Source organism: Hemiscyllium ocellatum, chromosome 5, assembly GCF_020745735.1.
Source record: "Hemiscyllium ocellatum isolate sHemOce1 chromosome 5, sHemOce1.pat.X.cur, whole genome shotgun sequence".
In the NCBI taxonomy this organism is placed as follows: Eukaryota; Metazoa; Chordata; class Chondrichthyes; order Orectolobiformes; family Hemiscylliidae; genus Hemiscyllium; species Hemiscyllium ocellatum.
Window position 1 is genome coordinate 138,373,840 of NC_083405.1, and position 16,873 is coordinate 138,390,712.

The 16,873-nt window shown below is 49.4% G+C and overlaps 1 protein-coding gene across 1 annotated transcript in view; it reads right to left on the reverse strand.

Moving 5' to 3' along the window:
• Window positions 1–11,111: 11,111 nt before the first annotated feature.
• Window positions 11,112–16,873, reverse strand: part of shrprbck1r (sharpin and rbck1 related) — a 47,750-nt gene continuing 41,988 nt past the window's right edge. Inside the window, exons 12-14 of the mRNA XM_060825253.1 lie at window positions 14,981–15,079; window positions 13,179–13,322; window positions 11,112–11,894 (exon numbers count right to left, since the gene is read on the reverse strand). Coding sequence (XP_060681236.1) covers window positions 11,814–11,894; window positions 13,179–13,322; window positions 14,981–15,079 — 324 coding nt within the window. The 3' untranslated portion in view covers window positions 11,112–11,813. The remainder of the gene's footprint in view (window positions 11,895–13,178; window positions 13,323–14,980; window positions 15,080–16,873) is intronic.

The following is a 16,873-nucleotide window of genomic DNA, read 5'->3' on the forward strand; positions in this document are numbered from 1 at the left end:
TCTCAATCTTTATATTCTGAAAGAGTCCCAGAGGATTGTAAAACGGCCTTTATAACACCTTTATTTAGAATCCTGTTTTCCATTTCTGTTTTCAATCATTGTGATGGTCACTGTTTCTCGGCATCTTTTACTCTGACACAGAATCATAGAGATGTACAGCACAGAAACAGACCCTTCGGTCCAACCCGTCTATGCCGACCAGATATCCCAACCCAATCTAGTTCCACCTGCCAGCACCCGGCCCCTATCCCTCCAAACCCTTCCTATTCATGAAATCATCAATTGATTTGAATTGAATTGAATAATTTATTGTCACATGTATTCAGTATAAAATAATGAAAGTTTCTGCCATCACCATGCATCAGTGCCATAAAGAGAGTCCTACTCTGGGCTTCACCAGCCCCTTCACCTCACAACCTTACATCTCACCAGATCCAAAGTAGCCTGATCCCTGGTTGGATTTGCAATGTATTCTTATCAGAAACTGCTCTCAAATACACTGTATGAATCTTTTGATATGGCTTTCTCTGCCAATCTGACTATCCCAATCAAGATTAAAGTCACCCATGACTAATATACTGCCTTTCTCACATGCCCTCATTATAGAACATAGAAAAATACAGTGCAGTACAGGCCCTTCGGCCCTCGATGTTGCGCCGATCCAAGCCCACCTAACCTACACTAGCCCACTATCCTCCATATGTCTATCTGTTTTATCTCCTGTTTTATTCTGTGTCTACTGTTAGAAACTCCTGATGTTGGTATCTGTTACTTCCCTTTTTTAATACGTGGATTCTAGATCTTCTGGTTCAAGATTATTTCTTGCCATCATGCTTATTCAATCCTGCTCCCCCATCACCCTTCCCTTCCTGCCCGTCCTCCTGAAAAGTCACACACCCATGGAGATTTAGTTCCCAGGTTTGATCTACTCGTAACCATGTCCCCCTAATGGTTCTGATAAGAGTTGCTGGAATCCCAGTCTGAGGAAGGACATTCTTGTTATTGAGGGAATCCAGTGAAGATTCACCAGACTGGATCCTGCGATGGCAGGATCGAGGTATGAGGAAAGGCTAGATCGACTGGGCTAGTACTCGCTGAAATTTAGAAGAATAAGGGGAATCTCATTAGATTCTGATGGGACTGGACAGGCTAGATGTGGAAAGAATGTTCCCAATGTTGGGGAGGTCCAGAACAAGGCCCCACAGTCTAAGCTTAAGGGGTAGGCCATTCAGGACTGAGATGAGGAAGAACTTCTTCACTTACCAAGAGTTCTGAAGCTGTGGAATTCTCTCCCACAGGAAGCTGTTGGGACCAGTTCATTAGATCCATTGAAAAGGGATCTGGAAGAGGCTCTTGTGGATAAAGGGATCAAGGGATATGGGAAGGAACAGGCCCTTCGGCCCTTCAAGCCTGTGCCAATCCAGATCCTCGATCTAAACCTGCTGCCTACTTTCTAAGGATCTACATCCCTCTGCTCCCTGCCCATTCGTGTATCTGTCTAGATACATCTTAAATGACGCCGTCACTTCCACCTCTACCATCTCCACTGGCAACACATTCCAGGCCGCCACCACCCTCTGTGGTCAGAACTTTCCATGTATATCTCCCTTAAAAGTTTCCTCTCTCACCTTGAACTCATGACCCCTACTAAGTCCCCCACTCAGGGGAACAGCTGCTTGCTATCCTCCCTGTCTGTACCTCTCATGGTTTTGAAGACCTCAATCAGGTTCCCCCTCAACCTCTGTCTTTCTAATGAAAATAATCTGAATCTACTCAATCTCTCCTCATAGCTAGCACACTCCATACCAGGCAACAACCTGGTGAACCTTCTCTGCAACCTCTCCAAAGCTTCCACATCCTTTTGGTAATGTGGTGACCAGAACTGTATACAGTATTCTGAATGTGGCCGACCCAAAGTCCTATACGACATGGGCAGCACGGTGGCACAGTGGTTAGCACCTGCTAATTCTGATGAAGGGTTTTTGCCCGAAACATCGATTTTCCTGCTCCTCGGATGCTGCCTGAACTGCTGTGCTTTTCCAGCACCTCTCTAATCCAGAATCCTATACAACTGTAACATGACCTGCCAACTCTTGTACTCAATACCCCATGCAATGAACATAGAACATAAAACATTACAGCGCAGTACAGGCCCTTTGGCCCTCGATGTTGCGCCGACCTGTCATACTAATCTGAAGCCCATTGAACCTACACTATGCCATGTATGACCATGTGCTTGTCCAATGACGACTTAAATGTACTTAAAGTTGGCGAATCTACTATCGTTGCAGGCAAAGCATTCCATACCCTTACTACTCGCTGAGTAAAGAAACTACCTCTGACATCTGTCCTATATCTATCACCCCTCACTTTAAAGCTATGCCCCTTCATGCTCACCGTCACCATACTTGGAAAAAAGCTCTCCCTGTCCACCCTATCTAACCCTCTGATTATTTTGTATGTCTCTATTAAGTCTCCTCTCAAACTTCTCTCCAACGAAAACAGCCTCAAGTCCCTCAGCCTTTCCTCTTAAGACCTTCCCTCCATACCAGGCAACATCCTAGCAAATCTCCTCTGCCCCTTTCCAAAGCTTCCACATCCTTCTTATAATACAGTGACCAGAACTGTACATAATACTCCAAGTGCGGCCGCACCAGAGTTTTGTACAGCTGCAGCATAACCTCATGGTTCCGGAACTCGATCCCTTTATTAATAAAAGCTAAAACACTGTATGCCTTCTTAACAACCCTGTCAACCTGGGTGGCAACTTTCAAGGATCTGTGTACCTGGACACCGAGATCTCTCTGCTCATCTACACTACCAAGAATCTTACCATTAGCCCAGTACTTTGCATTCCGGTTACTCTGACCAAAGTGAATCACCTCACACTTGTCCACATTAAACTCCATTTGCCACCTCTCAGCCCAGCTCTGCAGCTTATCTATGTCTCTCTGTAATCTACAACATCCTTTGTCACTATGCACAACTCCACCGACCTTAGTGTCGTCTGCAAATTTACTAACCCACCCTTCTACACCCACATCCAGGTCGTTTATAAAAATGACGAACAGCAGTGGACCCAACACCGACCCTTGTGGTACACCACTGGTAACTGGACTCCAGGATGAACATTTCCCATCAACCACCATCCTCTGTTTTCTTTCAGCAAGCCAATTACTGATCCAAACTGCTATATCCCCCACAATCCCATTCTTCCACATTTTGTACAATAGCCTACTGTGGGGAACCTTATCGAATGCCTTGCTGAAATCCATATACACCACCTCAACCGGTTTACACTCATCTACCTGTTTGGTCACCTTCTCAAAGAACTCAATAAGGTTTGTGAGGCACGACCTACCCTTCACAAAACTGTGATGACTATCCCTAATCAAATTATTCTTTTCCAGATGATTATAAATCCTATCTCTTATAACCCTTTCCAACACTTTACCAACAACTGAAGTAAGGCTCACTGGTCTATAATTACCAGGGTTGTCTCTACTCCACTTCTTGAACAGGGGAACCACATTTGCTATCCTCCAGTCTTCTGGACTATTCCTGTAGACAATTATGATTTAAAGATCAATGCCAAAGGCTCTGCAATCTCCTCCCTGGCTTTGTAGAGGATCCTAGGATAAATCCCATCCGGCCCAGGGGACTTATCTATTTACACACTCTGCAGGATTTCTAATACCTCTTCCTTGTGAACCTCAAATCCCACCTGCTGAAAATGTGTTGCTGGTTAGAGCACAGCAGGTCAGGCAGCATCCAAACCAGCAACACATTTTCAGCTGTGATCTCCAGCATCTGCAGACCTCATTTTTTACTCAAATCCCACCTAGTCTAGTAGCCTGTATCTCAGTAATCTCCTCGACAACATTGTCATTTTCTAGAGTGAATACTGGTCAAAAAATATTCATTTAGTGCTTCCCCTATCTCCTCTGACTCCAGACACAACTTCCCACTATTATCCTTGATTGGCCCTAATCTTACTCTCGTCATTCTTTTGTTCCTTAAATACCTATAGAAAGCCTTAGGGTTTACCCTGATCCTATCCGCCAACAACTTCTCATGTCACCTCCTGGCTCTTCTGAGCTCTCTCTTTAGGTCTTTCCTAGCTAACTTGTAAACCCTAACTGAGCCTTCACATCTCATCCTAACATAAGCCTCGTTCTTCCTCTTGACCAGCGATTCCCTTTCCTTTGTAAACCACATCTCCCACGCTGTACAGCTCCCTGCCTGACAGGTACATACTTATTTAGGACACACAGAAGCCTTTCCTTGAATAAGCTCCACATTTCTAATGTGCCCATCCCCTGCAGTTTCCTTCCCCATCCTATGCTTCCTAAATCTTGCCTAAACACATCGTAATTGCCTTTCCCCCAGCTGTAACTCTTGCCCAGTGGTATACACCTGTCCCTTTCTATCACTAAAGTAAACATAACAGAATTGTGATCGCTATCACCAAACTGCTCACCTACATTCAAGTCTAACACCTGGCCGGGCTCATTACCCAGTACCAAATCTAATCTGGCTTCACTCTTGTTGGCCTGTCTACATACTGTGGCAGGAAGCCCTCCTGCACACATTGGACAAAAACTGACCCATCTATAGTACTCGTACTGTAGTGATCCCAGTCAGTATTTGGAAAGTTGAAGTCCCCCATGACAACTACCCTGTCTCTCTCACTCCTATCGAGAATCGTCTTTGCTATCCTTTCCTCTACATCTCTGGGACTATTCGAAAGCCGATAGAAAACTCCCAACAGGGTGACCTCTCCTTTCCTGTTTCTAACCTCAGCCCATACTACCTCAGTTGAGAGTCCCCAAACATCCTTTCTGCATCTAGTATTGTCCTTGACCAACTATGCCACACCTCCCCCTCTTTTACCATCTTCTCTGTTCTTGCTGAAACATCTAAATCCTGGAATCTGCAACAACCATTCCTGTCCCTGCTCTAACCATGTCTCCAAAATGGCCACAACGTCGAAGTCCCAGCTACCAACCCATGCTGCAAGTTCACCACCTTATTCCAGATGCTCCTGGCGTTGAAGAAGACACACTTCAAACCAACTTCTTGCTTGCCGATGCCATCTTGCGTCCCTGAAACGTGATTTCGGACCTCCCTACTCTCAACCTTTTCTATACTCGAACCACAATCTCACAAGCTCAAGCCCAGAATTAATTATTCTTGTAACTCATGCCTTGGTCGTTTTGCAAGGGTCACTGTGTTGCTGACCAGCTGAGAACACCAATGGCAGATCCAATTCCATAACATTTGATGCTGAAGGGGATGGAGGGGAGTGGTTTAGTACCTCAAGCGGTCGAGGTAAGTGGGCAAGGTAAAAGCAATGACTGCAGATGCTGGAAACCAGATTCTGGATCAGTGGTGCTGGAAGAGCACAGCAGTTCAGGCAGCATCCAACGAGCAGCAAAATCGCGTTTCAGGCAAAAGCCCTTCATCAGGAATAAAGGCAGTGAGCCTGAAGCGTGGAGAGATAAGCTAGAGGAGGCTGGGGGTGGGGAGGGGGAGAAAGTAGCATAGAGTACAATGGGTGAGTGGGGGAGGGGATAAGGTGATAGGTCAGGGAGGAGAGGGTGAAGTGGATAGGTGGAAAAGGAGATAGGCAGGTAGGACAAGTCCGGACAAGTCATGGGGACCGTGCTGAGCTGGAAGGTTGGAACTGGGGTGAGGTGGGGGAAGGGGAAATGAGGAAACGGGTGAAGTCCACATTGATGACCTGGGGTTGAAGTGTTCCGAGGCGGAAGATGAGGCGTTCCTCCTCCAGGCGTCTGGTGGTGAGGGAGCGGCGGTGAAGGAGGCCCAGGACCTTCATGTCCTCGGCAGAGTGGGAGGGGGAGTTGAAATGTTGGGCCACGGGGCGGTGTGGTTGATTGGTGCAGGTGTCCTGGAGATGTTCCCTAAAGCGCTCTGCTAGGAGGCGCCCAGTCTCCCCAATGTAGAGGAGACCGCGTCGGGAGCAACGGATACAAACAATGATATTAGTGGATGTGCAGGTAAAACTTTGATGGATGTGGAAGGCTCCTTTAGGGCCTTGGATAGAGGTGAGGGAGGAGATGTGGGCACAGGTTTTACAGTTCCTGCGGTGACAGGGGAAAGTGCCAGGATGGGAGGGTGGGGGCGTAGTCCTGACCAGGCAGTCACAGAAGGAACAGTTCTTTGTGGAAGGCGGAAAGGGGTGGGAAGGGAAATATATCCCTGGTGGTGGCGGAAATGTCAGATGATTTGGTTTATGCGAAGGTTTGTAGGGTGGAAGGTGAGCACCAGGGGCATTCTGTCCTTGTTACGGTTGAAGGGGTGGGGTCTGAGGGCGGAGGTGCGGGATGTGGACGAGATGCGTTGGAGGGCATCTTTAACCATGTGGAAGGGAAATTGCGGTCTCTAAAGAAGGAGGCCATCTGGTGTGTTCTGTGGTGGGACTGGTCCTCCTGGAAGCAGATACGGTGGAGGTGGAGGAATTGGGAATACGGGATGGCATTTTTGCAAGAGGTAGGGTGGGAAGAGGTGTACTCCAGAGGTAAGTGGGCAATCAGCCAACATTACGGTACACCCTCCACACCCCGCACCATCCAGGATACATTGCACACAACACAAAACATGAGCACGTCACTATCCAGAGTAACTTAGAAAATAAAGTTTATTTTCATTTCTGTACATTGTTAAACAAAGCCTCAAAAGAAAAATACATCAATAACAAGTATTACAGAGTAATATCAGCTTCTACAACTGTGTGCACACACACACACACACACACACACACACACACACAACTTCCCAGGCAGTGACTGGGTGACACAGTTTGACACCTTCCTTTTATTGTCTGTGGGTCTGAAAGGGTTAATACTGCACAGTGCTATAAGCACCTGGTCCCATTCAGACAGAACAGCATAGAATCTCAAAAGGAGTCAAGACTGGTTACAGTGGGGAGAGTGACGTGTTGATATCACTCTAACCTCAAAATAATTTGTGTTCATTTCCTGCCTACCTGGACAGAGGAGGGAAAAGGCTTTGAGACACACACACACACACACACACACACACACAGAGGAACAATTACCGATCCTCCGTCCCTGCTGACTTGAGAGTTTGTTTCTTCCCTCCATACGTGTGCAATTTGCACGTGCCTGTGTGTGCACACAGCAGCTCACTTATCTGATAGCAAACAACTGGCTTTTTCATTCAGTTTGTTCAAACATTTTGGGCTACACATTTGAACCTGGCCTTCTGGATTAGTGGCAGGGGACACTACCACTGCAACACAAGACCCTGCTACTGGTAAAATACTGCATTCCTGGTTAATTAGCAACACTGCATTCCTGGTTAATTAGCAGCAATTCTATAAACCAACCTGGAGCGCCCAGCAAGCCAGCGAGAACAAGGGGCCAGGAGCCCCTTCCATTTGTGCTGTATGAGCTCTCAGCTCTGGTTAAGTCAACAAAGGGTTCAAACAATGAGGAGATGGATTGCTGAAAATGGGGGCACACCACTGAACATTTTCATGTTGCGATCATCTGGACACAACAGCAAGAATACTGATTAGGGTTTGTTCTGATGTATACAAAAAACAATGGTTTGACATTGTGGCTCTGCCATTCACAAAAGTCCTGTACAGTAGTGACAATATCCACACTTGGTTTATATTCTCCTGGCTTTTATTTAAATTCAGGGAATATAAAGGTCACTGGGTGGGCCCAGCATTTATTGCCTGTCCCTAGTTGCCCCTTTGAGAAGGTGGGGGTGAGCTGCCTTCCTGAACCACTGCAGTCCATGTGCTGTGGGTTGACCCACATTGTCCTGAGGGAGGAGTCCCTGGATTTTGACCCTATCTCACAGAGGCGATTATAATGATATGGAAATTTGTTGGTTGGGGAAACCACTGAGATTGGGAGAATCTGTCCAGAATCTTAGGAACAACATCGTGGGCTGAAGGGCCTGTACTGTGCTGTATCTTTCTATGTCCTACAATGTGGAGATACCAGTGTTGGATTGGGGTGCACAAGGTCAGAGGTCACATCACCAGGTTAGAGTCCAACAGATCTGTTTAAAATCACAACCTTTCGGAGTTTCGTCCCTGCATCAGGTGCGCTTCCCTCCACCTCACCTGATGAAGGGGCAGCGCTCCGAAAACTTGTGACTTCAAATAAACCTGTTGGAATATAACCTTGTGTGCTGTCTAACTCTGTCTAACAGTTGTACAGTAATCTCAATCTGACAGGCTGCTACCTCAGAGTGGTAGCGTCCCTACGTCTGAGGCAGGAGGCTCAAGAGATGTGCCTTGACAGCAATAGAAAATATCCAGACTGACCCCCAGCATCCACATCCTATTGGTTTGGGTGAGAATGAGTCCGCGATCTCCACTCCCCTCCCCCCCCCCCCCACCACTGGGAGGAAATCTTGACCTCACCCTAAAGAGCCTGGCTCAGAAGGCAAGGACCCACCCCATGGGAAAGGAGACCTGCAGCACTCCTGCTCAGGGTAACAAGGGATGGGAAACTACTTCCAGACACGCTCCAGATCCCAGGATTAATAAAATGAGAAATTAAGAGTCCTCTGACTGAAATGTTAACTCTGCCTTCTCCTCACAGATGCCACCAGACTTGCTGGGCTCTCCTGGAATAAAGCCCAGAGCCCTGATTCCCTGGCCTTGTGTTCATTCCTCAATCAGGTGACTCTGGTTGGATTCTGTGCCACTGTGGAGAACTGCTCATGTCTAGTCCCAGTAGACCATCGAGAAAAGCCAAGTAGGTGCTGCAAACTGGAAACAGTAAGAGCTGTTGGAGATCCTGAGAGGGGGTGTCCAGGCAGATCTACGCACACACAAAGAGGTCAGAAACGTTGAGCTCTTCCTTCCCCCACACACGCTGCATTTCCTGCTGTGTGTTTCTAAAAGTTTCTGTTCCCACAGCATTGGCTTGTACACTATGGCATATATGTGGGCAGACCTCTGTTAACAGGAGATATTCCAGCAGTGCATCTCCTCAGGAAGTGAAATACTTTGAACCGTAACACACATTTATAACAGTAACAAGTTAGAGAAGTACAAATTCCCATTCGGAAGCTAAACAGCACCCCCGAATAAATGGCTGCTCATTCTAGACAGAATACAAACCACCCAAAGACTCCACACTCGTGAATCCAAACATAGACATTGGACAGCACCTGCTGAACAATCCTCGAGTGTGCCAGCAGCCACATCCTCAAACAATTTAAGATAATCCTTTGGGTTTGTAACACAGCTCATTTGATCAAAGCAACATGCATTCACGTGCAGGGATCTGTTCACCACACAAAGGAAACAAATTCAAGGCTTGTGCTTTTTTTGAGGCTATAGTTCTCCATTGCTTTCTCGATAGCATTACACTAGCCAATCACAGTCGACATAACAAGCAATCAGCACCTGTTTCTCCTCAGCTACAAACTCTGACCATTTGAGATTGGACATCCTTATGTCTGTGCTGATGAGTGCAAGATAAACATTTTTTTGCAACTTGTCACTAAGCAAGATTGAAAGTTTGTACTACCAAGGCGAGGACTTAGAATACAGACTGTGCCACTGACAAGCTAAAGCCCCAGCCCCCAATAAATGACACCATTTGGTTAGGCTGAAGCCACAGCTTAGATTGCTGACTGGATCACGATAGGGCTAACTAAACTCAAACACTCTGGAACAGGATATTCCCAGAGTTATAGGAGCGAGAATGGCATGGAGGGGCTTGTCGTGGGGTAATTGTTCAGAATTCAGTGGGGAAAACCCTCTCAGGGATTGACAGGGAGGGACTCTCACAGCCTGACCAAGGAACCTCAGACAGTTCCCTCTTTGTCCAGAAACCTGACCACAATCTGTCGACGAAGACAAGTTTTATAAAGTGATAGACATCTGGGAGTGACTGCACAGGCAGTTACCTGACCCAGCGTCACCCGAGAGAAACCGGCCAACCAGCCACAGCTGTTGGCTATTTTAATCAGCCCCATTCATGGAAAATGTCTCAGGGAATGATTCAGGTAAATGGAAACTTCCTCCACGTGTTATTCATAAACACTCTCAATGCTCAGTGACAGCAGTGTGTACACTTTACAAGATGCACTGCAGAAATTCACCCAGGCTCCTTAGACAGTGCCTTCTCATCACCCCGACTTGGAACCATATCACCGTTCCTGCACTGTCACTGGGTCAAAATCCTGGAGTTCCCTCCCTCGGGCATTGTGGGTCGACCTACAGCACATGGACTGCAGCGGTTCAGGAAAGCAGCTCACCCCCACCTTCTCAAGGAGCAACGAGGGAGGGTCAATAAATGTTGGGCCCAGTCAGACACACCCACATCCTGTGAACGCATTTTATAAAAAAACAGGCATCTCCAAGTTATTATTAGGAGAGTAAGTCACTCCCAGCCATCAAAAAAACCATTCACTCTCTCGGCAACTGTACACACCAACAAATCATTGGAAAATTAAGGTTCCCGAGTCTTTCTGGGATGTAGGTATTGCTGACAAGGCCAGAGTCAATCAGATGTCCCTAATTGCCCAGAGTCCAGCTAATAATCAACCACATTGCTGTGGGTCTGGAGTCAGATAAGGGAAGGCTTCTCTTCCCTGAAGGATCAGGTGGACAGTGAAAGTTTAATGGCCGCCATCGCAGACACTAGCCTTAGAATCCACAGGGGTTGGATGGAGACTGTGCCAGCCACTGCAGTGGGATTTGAACCTGTGTACCCAAATAGTAACCTGGCCCTCTGGATAACCCGCCCAGTGACAGTGTCATTATGCCACCTTCAAGCCGACAGGCCTGTGTTGTAGCAGCTTCACAACACCCATAGGCTGCCCTGGGGGCTTGGGAAATGATCAGCAAAGTTCGCACTGGGGGTCAGACAGCGAGCGGTCGCGCTGTGGATCAGACAGCGAGCGGTCGCGCTGTGGGTCAGACAGCGAGCGGTCGCGCTGTGGGTCAGACAGCGAGAGGTCGCGCTGTGGGTCAGACAGCGAGAGGTCGCGCTGTGGGTCAGACAGCGAGAGGTCGCGCTGTGGGTCAGACAGCGAGAGGTCGCGCTGTGGGTCAGACAGCGAGAGGTCGCGCTGTGGGTCAGACAGCGAGAGGTCGCGCTGTGGGTCAGACAGCGAGAGGTCGCGCTGTGGGTCAGACAGCGAGAGGTCGCGCTGTGGGTCAGACAGCGAGAGGTCGCGCTGTGGGTCAGACAGCGAGAGGTCGCAATAAGAGGTCAGGCTGGGGATCAGACAGGGAGAGGTCGCGGTGAGAGGTTGCACCGTGGATCAGACAGGGAGTGGTCAGGCTGTGGGTCAGACAGGGAGAGATCACAGTGAAAGGTCACCCCTGTGGGTCAGACAGGGAGAGGTCGCAGTGAGAGATCACCCCTGTGGGTCAGACAGGGAGAGGTCGCAGTGAGAGATCACCCCTGTGGGTCAGACAGGGAGAGGTCACAGTGAGAGGTCACCCCTGTGGGTCAGACAGGGAGACCCCGCAGTGAGAGGTCACCCTGTGAGTCAGACAGGGAGAGGTCGCAGTGAGAGGTCACCCCTGTGGGTCAGACAGGGAGAGGTCGCAGTGAGAGGTCACCCTTGTGGGTCAGACAGGGAGAGGTCGCAGTGAGAGGTCACCCTTGTGGGTCAGACAGGGAGAGGTCATGCTGTGGAGGTCGCGTTGTCCATTCCCAGTCCATTTCATCATCCTGGCTGCTTTCTCTCCATGGCTGGTTAGTTGTGACACAGACTGTACAGGACCAACGGGTTCTCACCCCCTCCCCACCTGCACCAACCCCCGAGGTGACTGCGAGGAGTCAGTGACAATTCTGACAGAGTGGGTGGCACCGCTGGCCATTGACAAGACAGCGACATCCTCCACTGGTATCTCCAGGTCCCTGCAGCATGGGAAGGGGGTGGTGGGAGAGAGAACAGCGAGAGGTCAGCTACATGGTGGATGCACAGATCCTCACCTTCCAGCAATTCTTAGATACGGGAAAACTACCAAAGGACAGGAAAACTGATATGGTTCCAGGGATAGGGCAGGGGATTAGGGGTCTGGGTGGGCTGGACTGCTCTTTGGAGGGTCAGTGTGGACTCATGGACTGAATGGCCTGTTTCTACACTGGAGGCAGAGAGATGGGATAATGGAGTCATTTTCAGGATAGCAGGATGTAGCTAGTGGAGTGCCCCAGGGATCAGCACTGGGCCCATAGTTAGTTACAATTTATATCGGATGAGGTAAGTGAATGTACTATCACCAGGTTTGTGGACGACTGAAACATAGGTGGGAAGGAGAGAGGGGAGGATAACACACCGAATCTGCAGAGAGTTGTCGGCAGGTTAAATGATTGGGGGAAAACCCGGGAAGTGGAACATAATGTGAGGAATGTAGGATTATGCACTTTAAAAGGAAGAATAGGAGGGGAATATTATTTACGTGGATACAGACTGCAGAAAGCTACAGAACAGAGGCATGAGGGAGTCCTTGTCCCTGAATCAGAAAAGGCGAGCATTCAAGTTCAGCAGGTAATAAGGGAGGGTGGCCCTTATCTCAAAGGGGCTGGGAGTATAAAAGTCAGGAGAATTTGTGAATATAAGGAATGAGGCAGGCCACAGCTGGAATACTGTGAACTCTGACGTGATTAGATTAGATTCCCTCCAGTGTGGAAACAGGCCCTTGAACCCACCAAGCCCACACCAACCCTCCGAAGGGTAACCCACCCAGACCCATTCCCCTACTCTGTATTTACCTCTGACTAATGCACCTAACACTATGGGCAATTTATCATGGCCAATCCACCTAACCTCTACAGCTTTGGATTGTGGGAGTAAACCGGAGCACCCGGAGGAAACCCACGCAGACACGGGCAGAATATGCAAACTCCGCAGGAGTCGGCCGAGGCTGGAATCGAACCCGGGTCCCTAGCACTGTGAGTGCAGCAGTGCTAACCACTGGGCCACCGTGCTCTGCTCCTTCATCAGGTGAAAGCTTGTGATCTCAAATAAACCTGCTGGACTATAACCTGGTGTAGTGAGAGTTCTGACTTTGAAGGGGAGTTGGGCAGGTTATTGATAATGGAGTATTTACAGGGTTCTGGATGAACTCAGCGAACATTCTCTGCACTGTCTCCAATGCCACACACAAAGATAACCAATGGGCGGTCTGTTAGCCAGCTTACCCCAGGACCCCAGCGGTATCCCTTGGTGACCCAGCAGATCTCCGTGTGACAGATCGGACACCGTAACCAATCACATCCGTCCTTCAGCTGCACAATGATCTGACACTTGGGGCAATGCATAGCGTCTCCCCTCTGAACCATCGTCTGGAAAGTGGACATTGGAATTGTCATTAACACAAAGATACATTTGTTAAAATAAGGAAGTTGTTTGTTGTGCTCATCCAAGATAACGAGTTTGGAACATGTCCATTTACACAGCTAGAGGCAGCGTACGCTCAGACACAATGAGCCCTTCTCTGCAAACTAAAGAATGACATCTGAACCTTCCACAGTTTCTCAACAAAGGTTTTGGAAGTTTACGGTTCTCTGTTGCTGCCTCTTTGGCAACTCCTCAGCCAACAGACGGACTCACTAACTGAGCTGCGCTACGAGAGTGCAAATTGCTGTTTGCAGTTTGGCATTCTTGCAGATGGTCCGGATGAGTGCAAGGTGAAGATCTCCCAACATCAGGAAGATTAATTGCCGCTTACCGAGACCCCACCCTCTGGGATAGGCCCAACACCGCCCCCTCGGAAACGAAAGAACGTAAGAACCAGGAGCAGGAGTAGGCCATCCAGCCCCAGCCCCATCATCGAACACCATCATGGCCAATCCCTCACCTCACCCAAACTTCTCCCTTCCCCAGCTCCCTTGAGTGAATGAAAGTCTATCAATGTCAGACTGGAATGAACTCAACTGAACCGCCCTAACTTGCCGAATTCCAAAGATTCCTAGCTCTCAGAGTGAAGACATTCCTCCTTATCTTGCCCTTTATATGGCTGACCCTGGATTCGAGATACTGCAGTCAGGGGAACAGCCTCTCAGTGCCTATCCTGTGGATCTCACTGATAGAATCTTTCACGGTCCGGTGGCACATTCCACACCTATCAGCATACGGTAACCTCTTCCAAGCAGTAAGAGAATGGAGGGTGAATGAGAAAAGGCGGGGGGAGTGCAACTGAGGATCATCAGATCAGCCATGATGTCATTGAATGGTGGAGAGAACTTGATGGGCCGAATGGTCGAAGTCTTATCTCAGGGACTAATCTACTGAACCTTTTACTATGGCCCATCTGCCAACCTGTGCTCAAACAAAACTCTGCTGTCAGTGTCCTAACTTGCATCAAGTTCAGTTCATTTAAAACTCACTGTTCTCATTGACTAACGTTAGCTCCTGGTTCAACCAAACCTCCATTTTAGGATTCTCACTTTGTTTTATAGTCACCGTACGCTCTCGCACTCTCCTGGTATCTCTGTAAACCCTTCCAGTCCTCCAAGATCACTGCACTCTTCCAATTCTGGATCCTTCTACCACCACCATCCCTGCACCCACACCTTCAACTGCTAGGCCAGAAGCTCCCACATCTCCTGCCTAACTCCCTCCTCCCCTCTTTAACAGCCTATGATTTTGTAACCAAACTTTCTGCATCCGCCACCAATACCTACTCCTCCAATTCAGTCCTTGATAATGCTTCTGAGAAACGCTTTAGAACATTGCTCTGAAGGAGTTATACAAATGCACATTGTTGTTGTACTTGAGTCAGTGGTGGAATGGGAAGGGGAGAGGGAGTGAAAACAGTGAATGGGGATGGGGGTATGAGCTGGAACTCTCTACCAAACCTAAACCTTTCCAAGGATTGGAATTGTTTTCCCCGTACTCCCAGACACAAGAACGAGGTAAAGAATCTTCTGGAACAGCCCTCCTCTTGAGTGAGCCCTCACCTCGGGCAGACCTGCCCATGTTGCTAGAATCCAGGATTTACCTTCAGCATCTCGGTGGTGCGACGAGCTGCAGAATCATTCATTGCTCGGTTACGCAGGTCATCCTGGTATTGCATACAGTTCATGCCTTCATGGATTGCCTATAACAGGGAAGGGGGAGGGAGGAGAGAGAGAGAGAGAGAGAGACAGAGACACACACAAACACACACACAGAGTGAGCATGCTGTAAGGCTCTCTGAGGAGGTTGGACAATACTCCATCACTGAGACTGACAAGCTGGTAAAAGATCAAATGAATTAGGTGCAGGAGGCCATTCAGCCCCTCGAGTCTGCTCCGCCATTCAATAAGATGATGGCTTCAACTCCGCTTGCCTGCCTAACTCAGTTAAAACAGATCCCCTGCCTCTCCTGACTCACAGAGAATCAGGATCGAACCTTTCTGAAGCCAGAGAATCCCACCGAGAGTATAGCCAAGTAGCATCCTCATATTCCACAGTCTGACATTCCAGGAAACTGGACAGGAGACAACCATGCCCCTGGGCAGAAAGGGGAGATGCTAGTTGTTTCAGCTGTCATCTGGGTGAGGGGCTACCACTGCTCACAAGTCCCATGTACAGTCTGGGTCTGTACAGGGGGAAGTTTCAAAAGATGAGAGGGGAGATGTCATTGACCCTCTGACAGTGCAGCACTCCCTCAGCACTGACCCTCTGACAGTGCCCCACTCCCTCAGCACTGACCCTCCGATAGTGCCCACTCCCTCAGCACTGACCCTCCGACAGTGCGGCACTCCCTCAGCACTGGTCTTTCCACATTTGTGCTACATAAGTGCTGGACAGTGACTAACCCTTCCCCCTTGACATTCAATGGCGTTACAGTCACTAGATTCCCTACTGTCAACATCCTGGTGTTGTCACTGACCAGGTATTGAACTGGACTAGTCATATAAAACTATGGTTACAACAACAAGTCAGAGGCTAGGAACAATGCGGCAATCCTGTGTGTATTGACTGCAGAGTAACAGAGGATCCACCATTGGTAACTGGCCAGTTGGACCTAGGTCTTTACCTGAGTTAGAAGTTCTTATTTTCAGAGTCTAAAAGGATTTTAATTCACACACAAGGGCTGGGAGAAATCTCTCTTTACAGATAGAACCTTATTTGAATACTTCATCCAAGCACTGACCCTCCGACAGTGCCCAGTCCCTCAGCACTGACTGTCCCACAGTGCGGCGCTCCCTCAGCACTGACCCTCCGACAGTGCGGCGCTCCCTCAGCACTGACCCTCCGACAGTGCGGCGCTCCCTCAGCACTGACCCTCCGACAGTGCCCACTCCCTCAGCACTGACCCTCCGACAGTGCGGCGCTCCCTCAGCACTGACCCTCCGACAGTGCGGCGCTCCCTCAGCACTGACCCTCCGACAGTGCGGCGCTCCCTCAGCACTGACCCTCCGACAGTGCGGCGCTCCCTCAGCACTGACCCTCCGACAGTGCGGCGCTCCCTCAGCACTGACCCTCCGACAGTGCGGCGCTCCCTCAGCACTGACCCTCCGACAGTGCGGCGCTCCCTCAGCACTGACCCTCCGACAGTGCGGCGCTCCCTCAGCACTGACCCTCCGACAGTGCGGCGCTCCCTCAGCACTGACCCTCCGACAGTGCGGCGCTCCCTCAGCGCTGACCCTCCGACAGTGCGGCGCTCCCTCAGCGCTGACCCTCCGACAGTGCGGCGCTCCCTCAGCGCTGACCCTCCGACAGTGCGGCACTCCCTTAGCGCTGACCGTCCCAGTGCGGCGCTCCCTCAGCACTGACCCTCCGACAGTGCGGCACTCCTTTAGCGCTGACCGTCCCAGTGCGGCGCTCCCTCAGCACTGACCCTGCCACAGTCCGGCTCTCCCTCCACACTGACTCTCCGATAATGCAGCACTCCCCCAGCACTCAT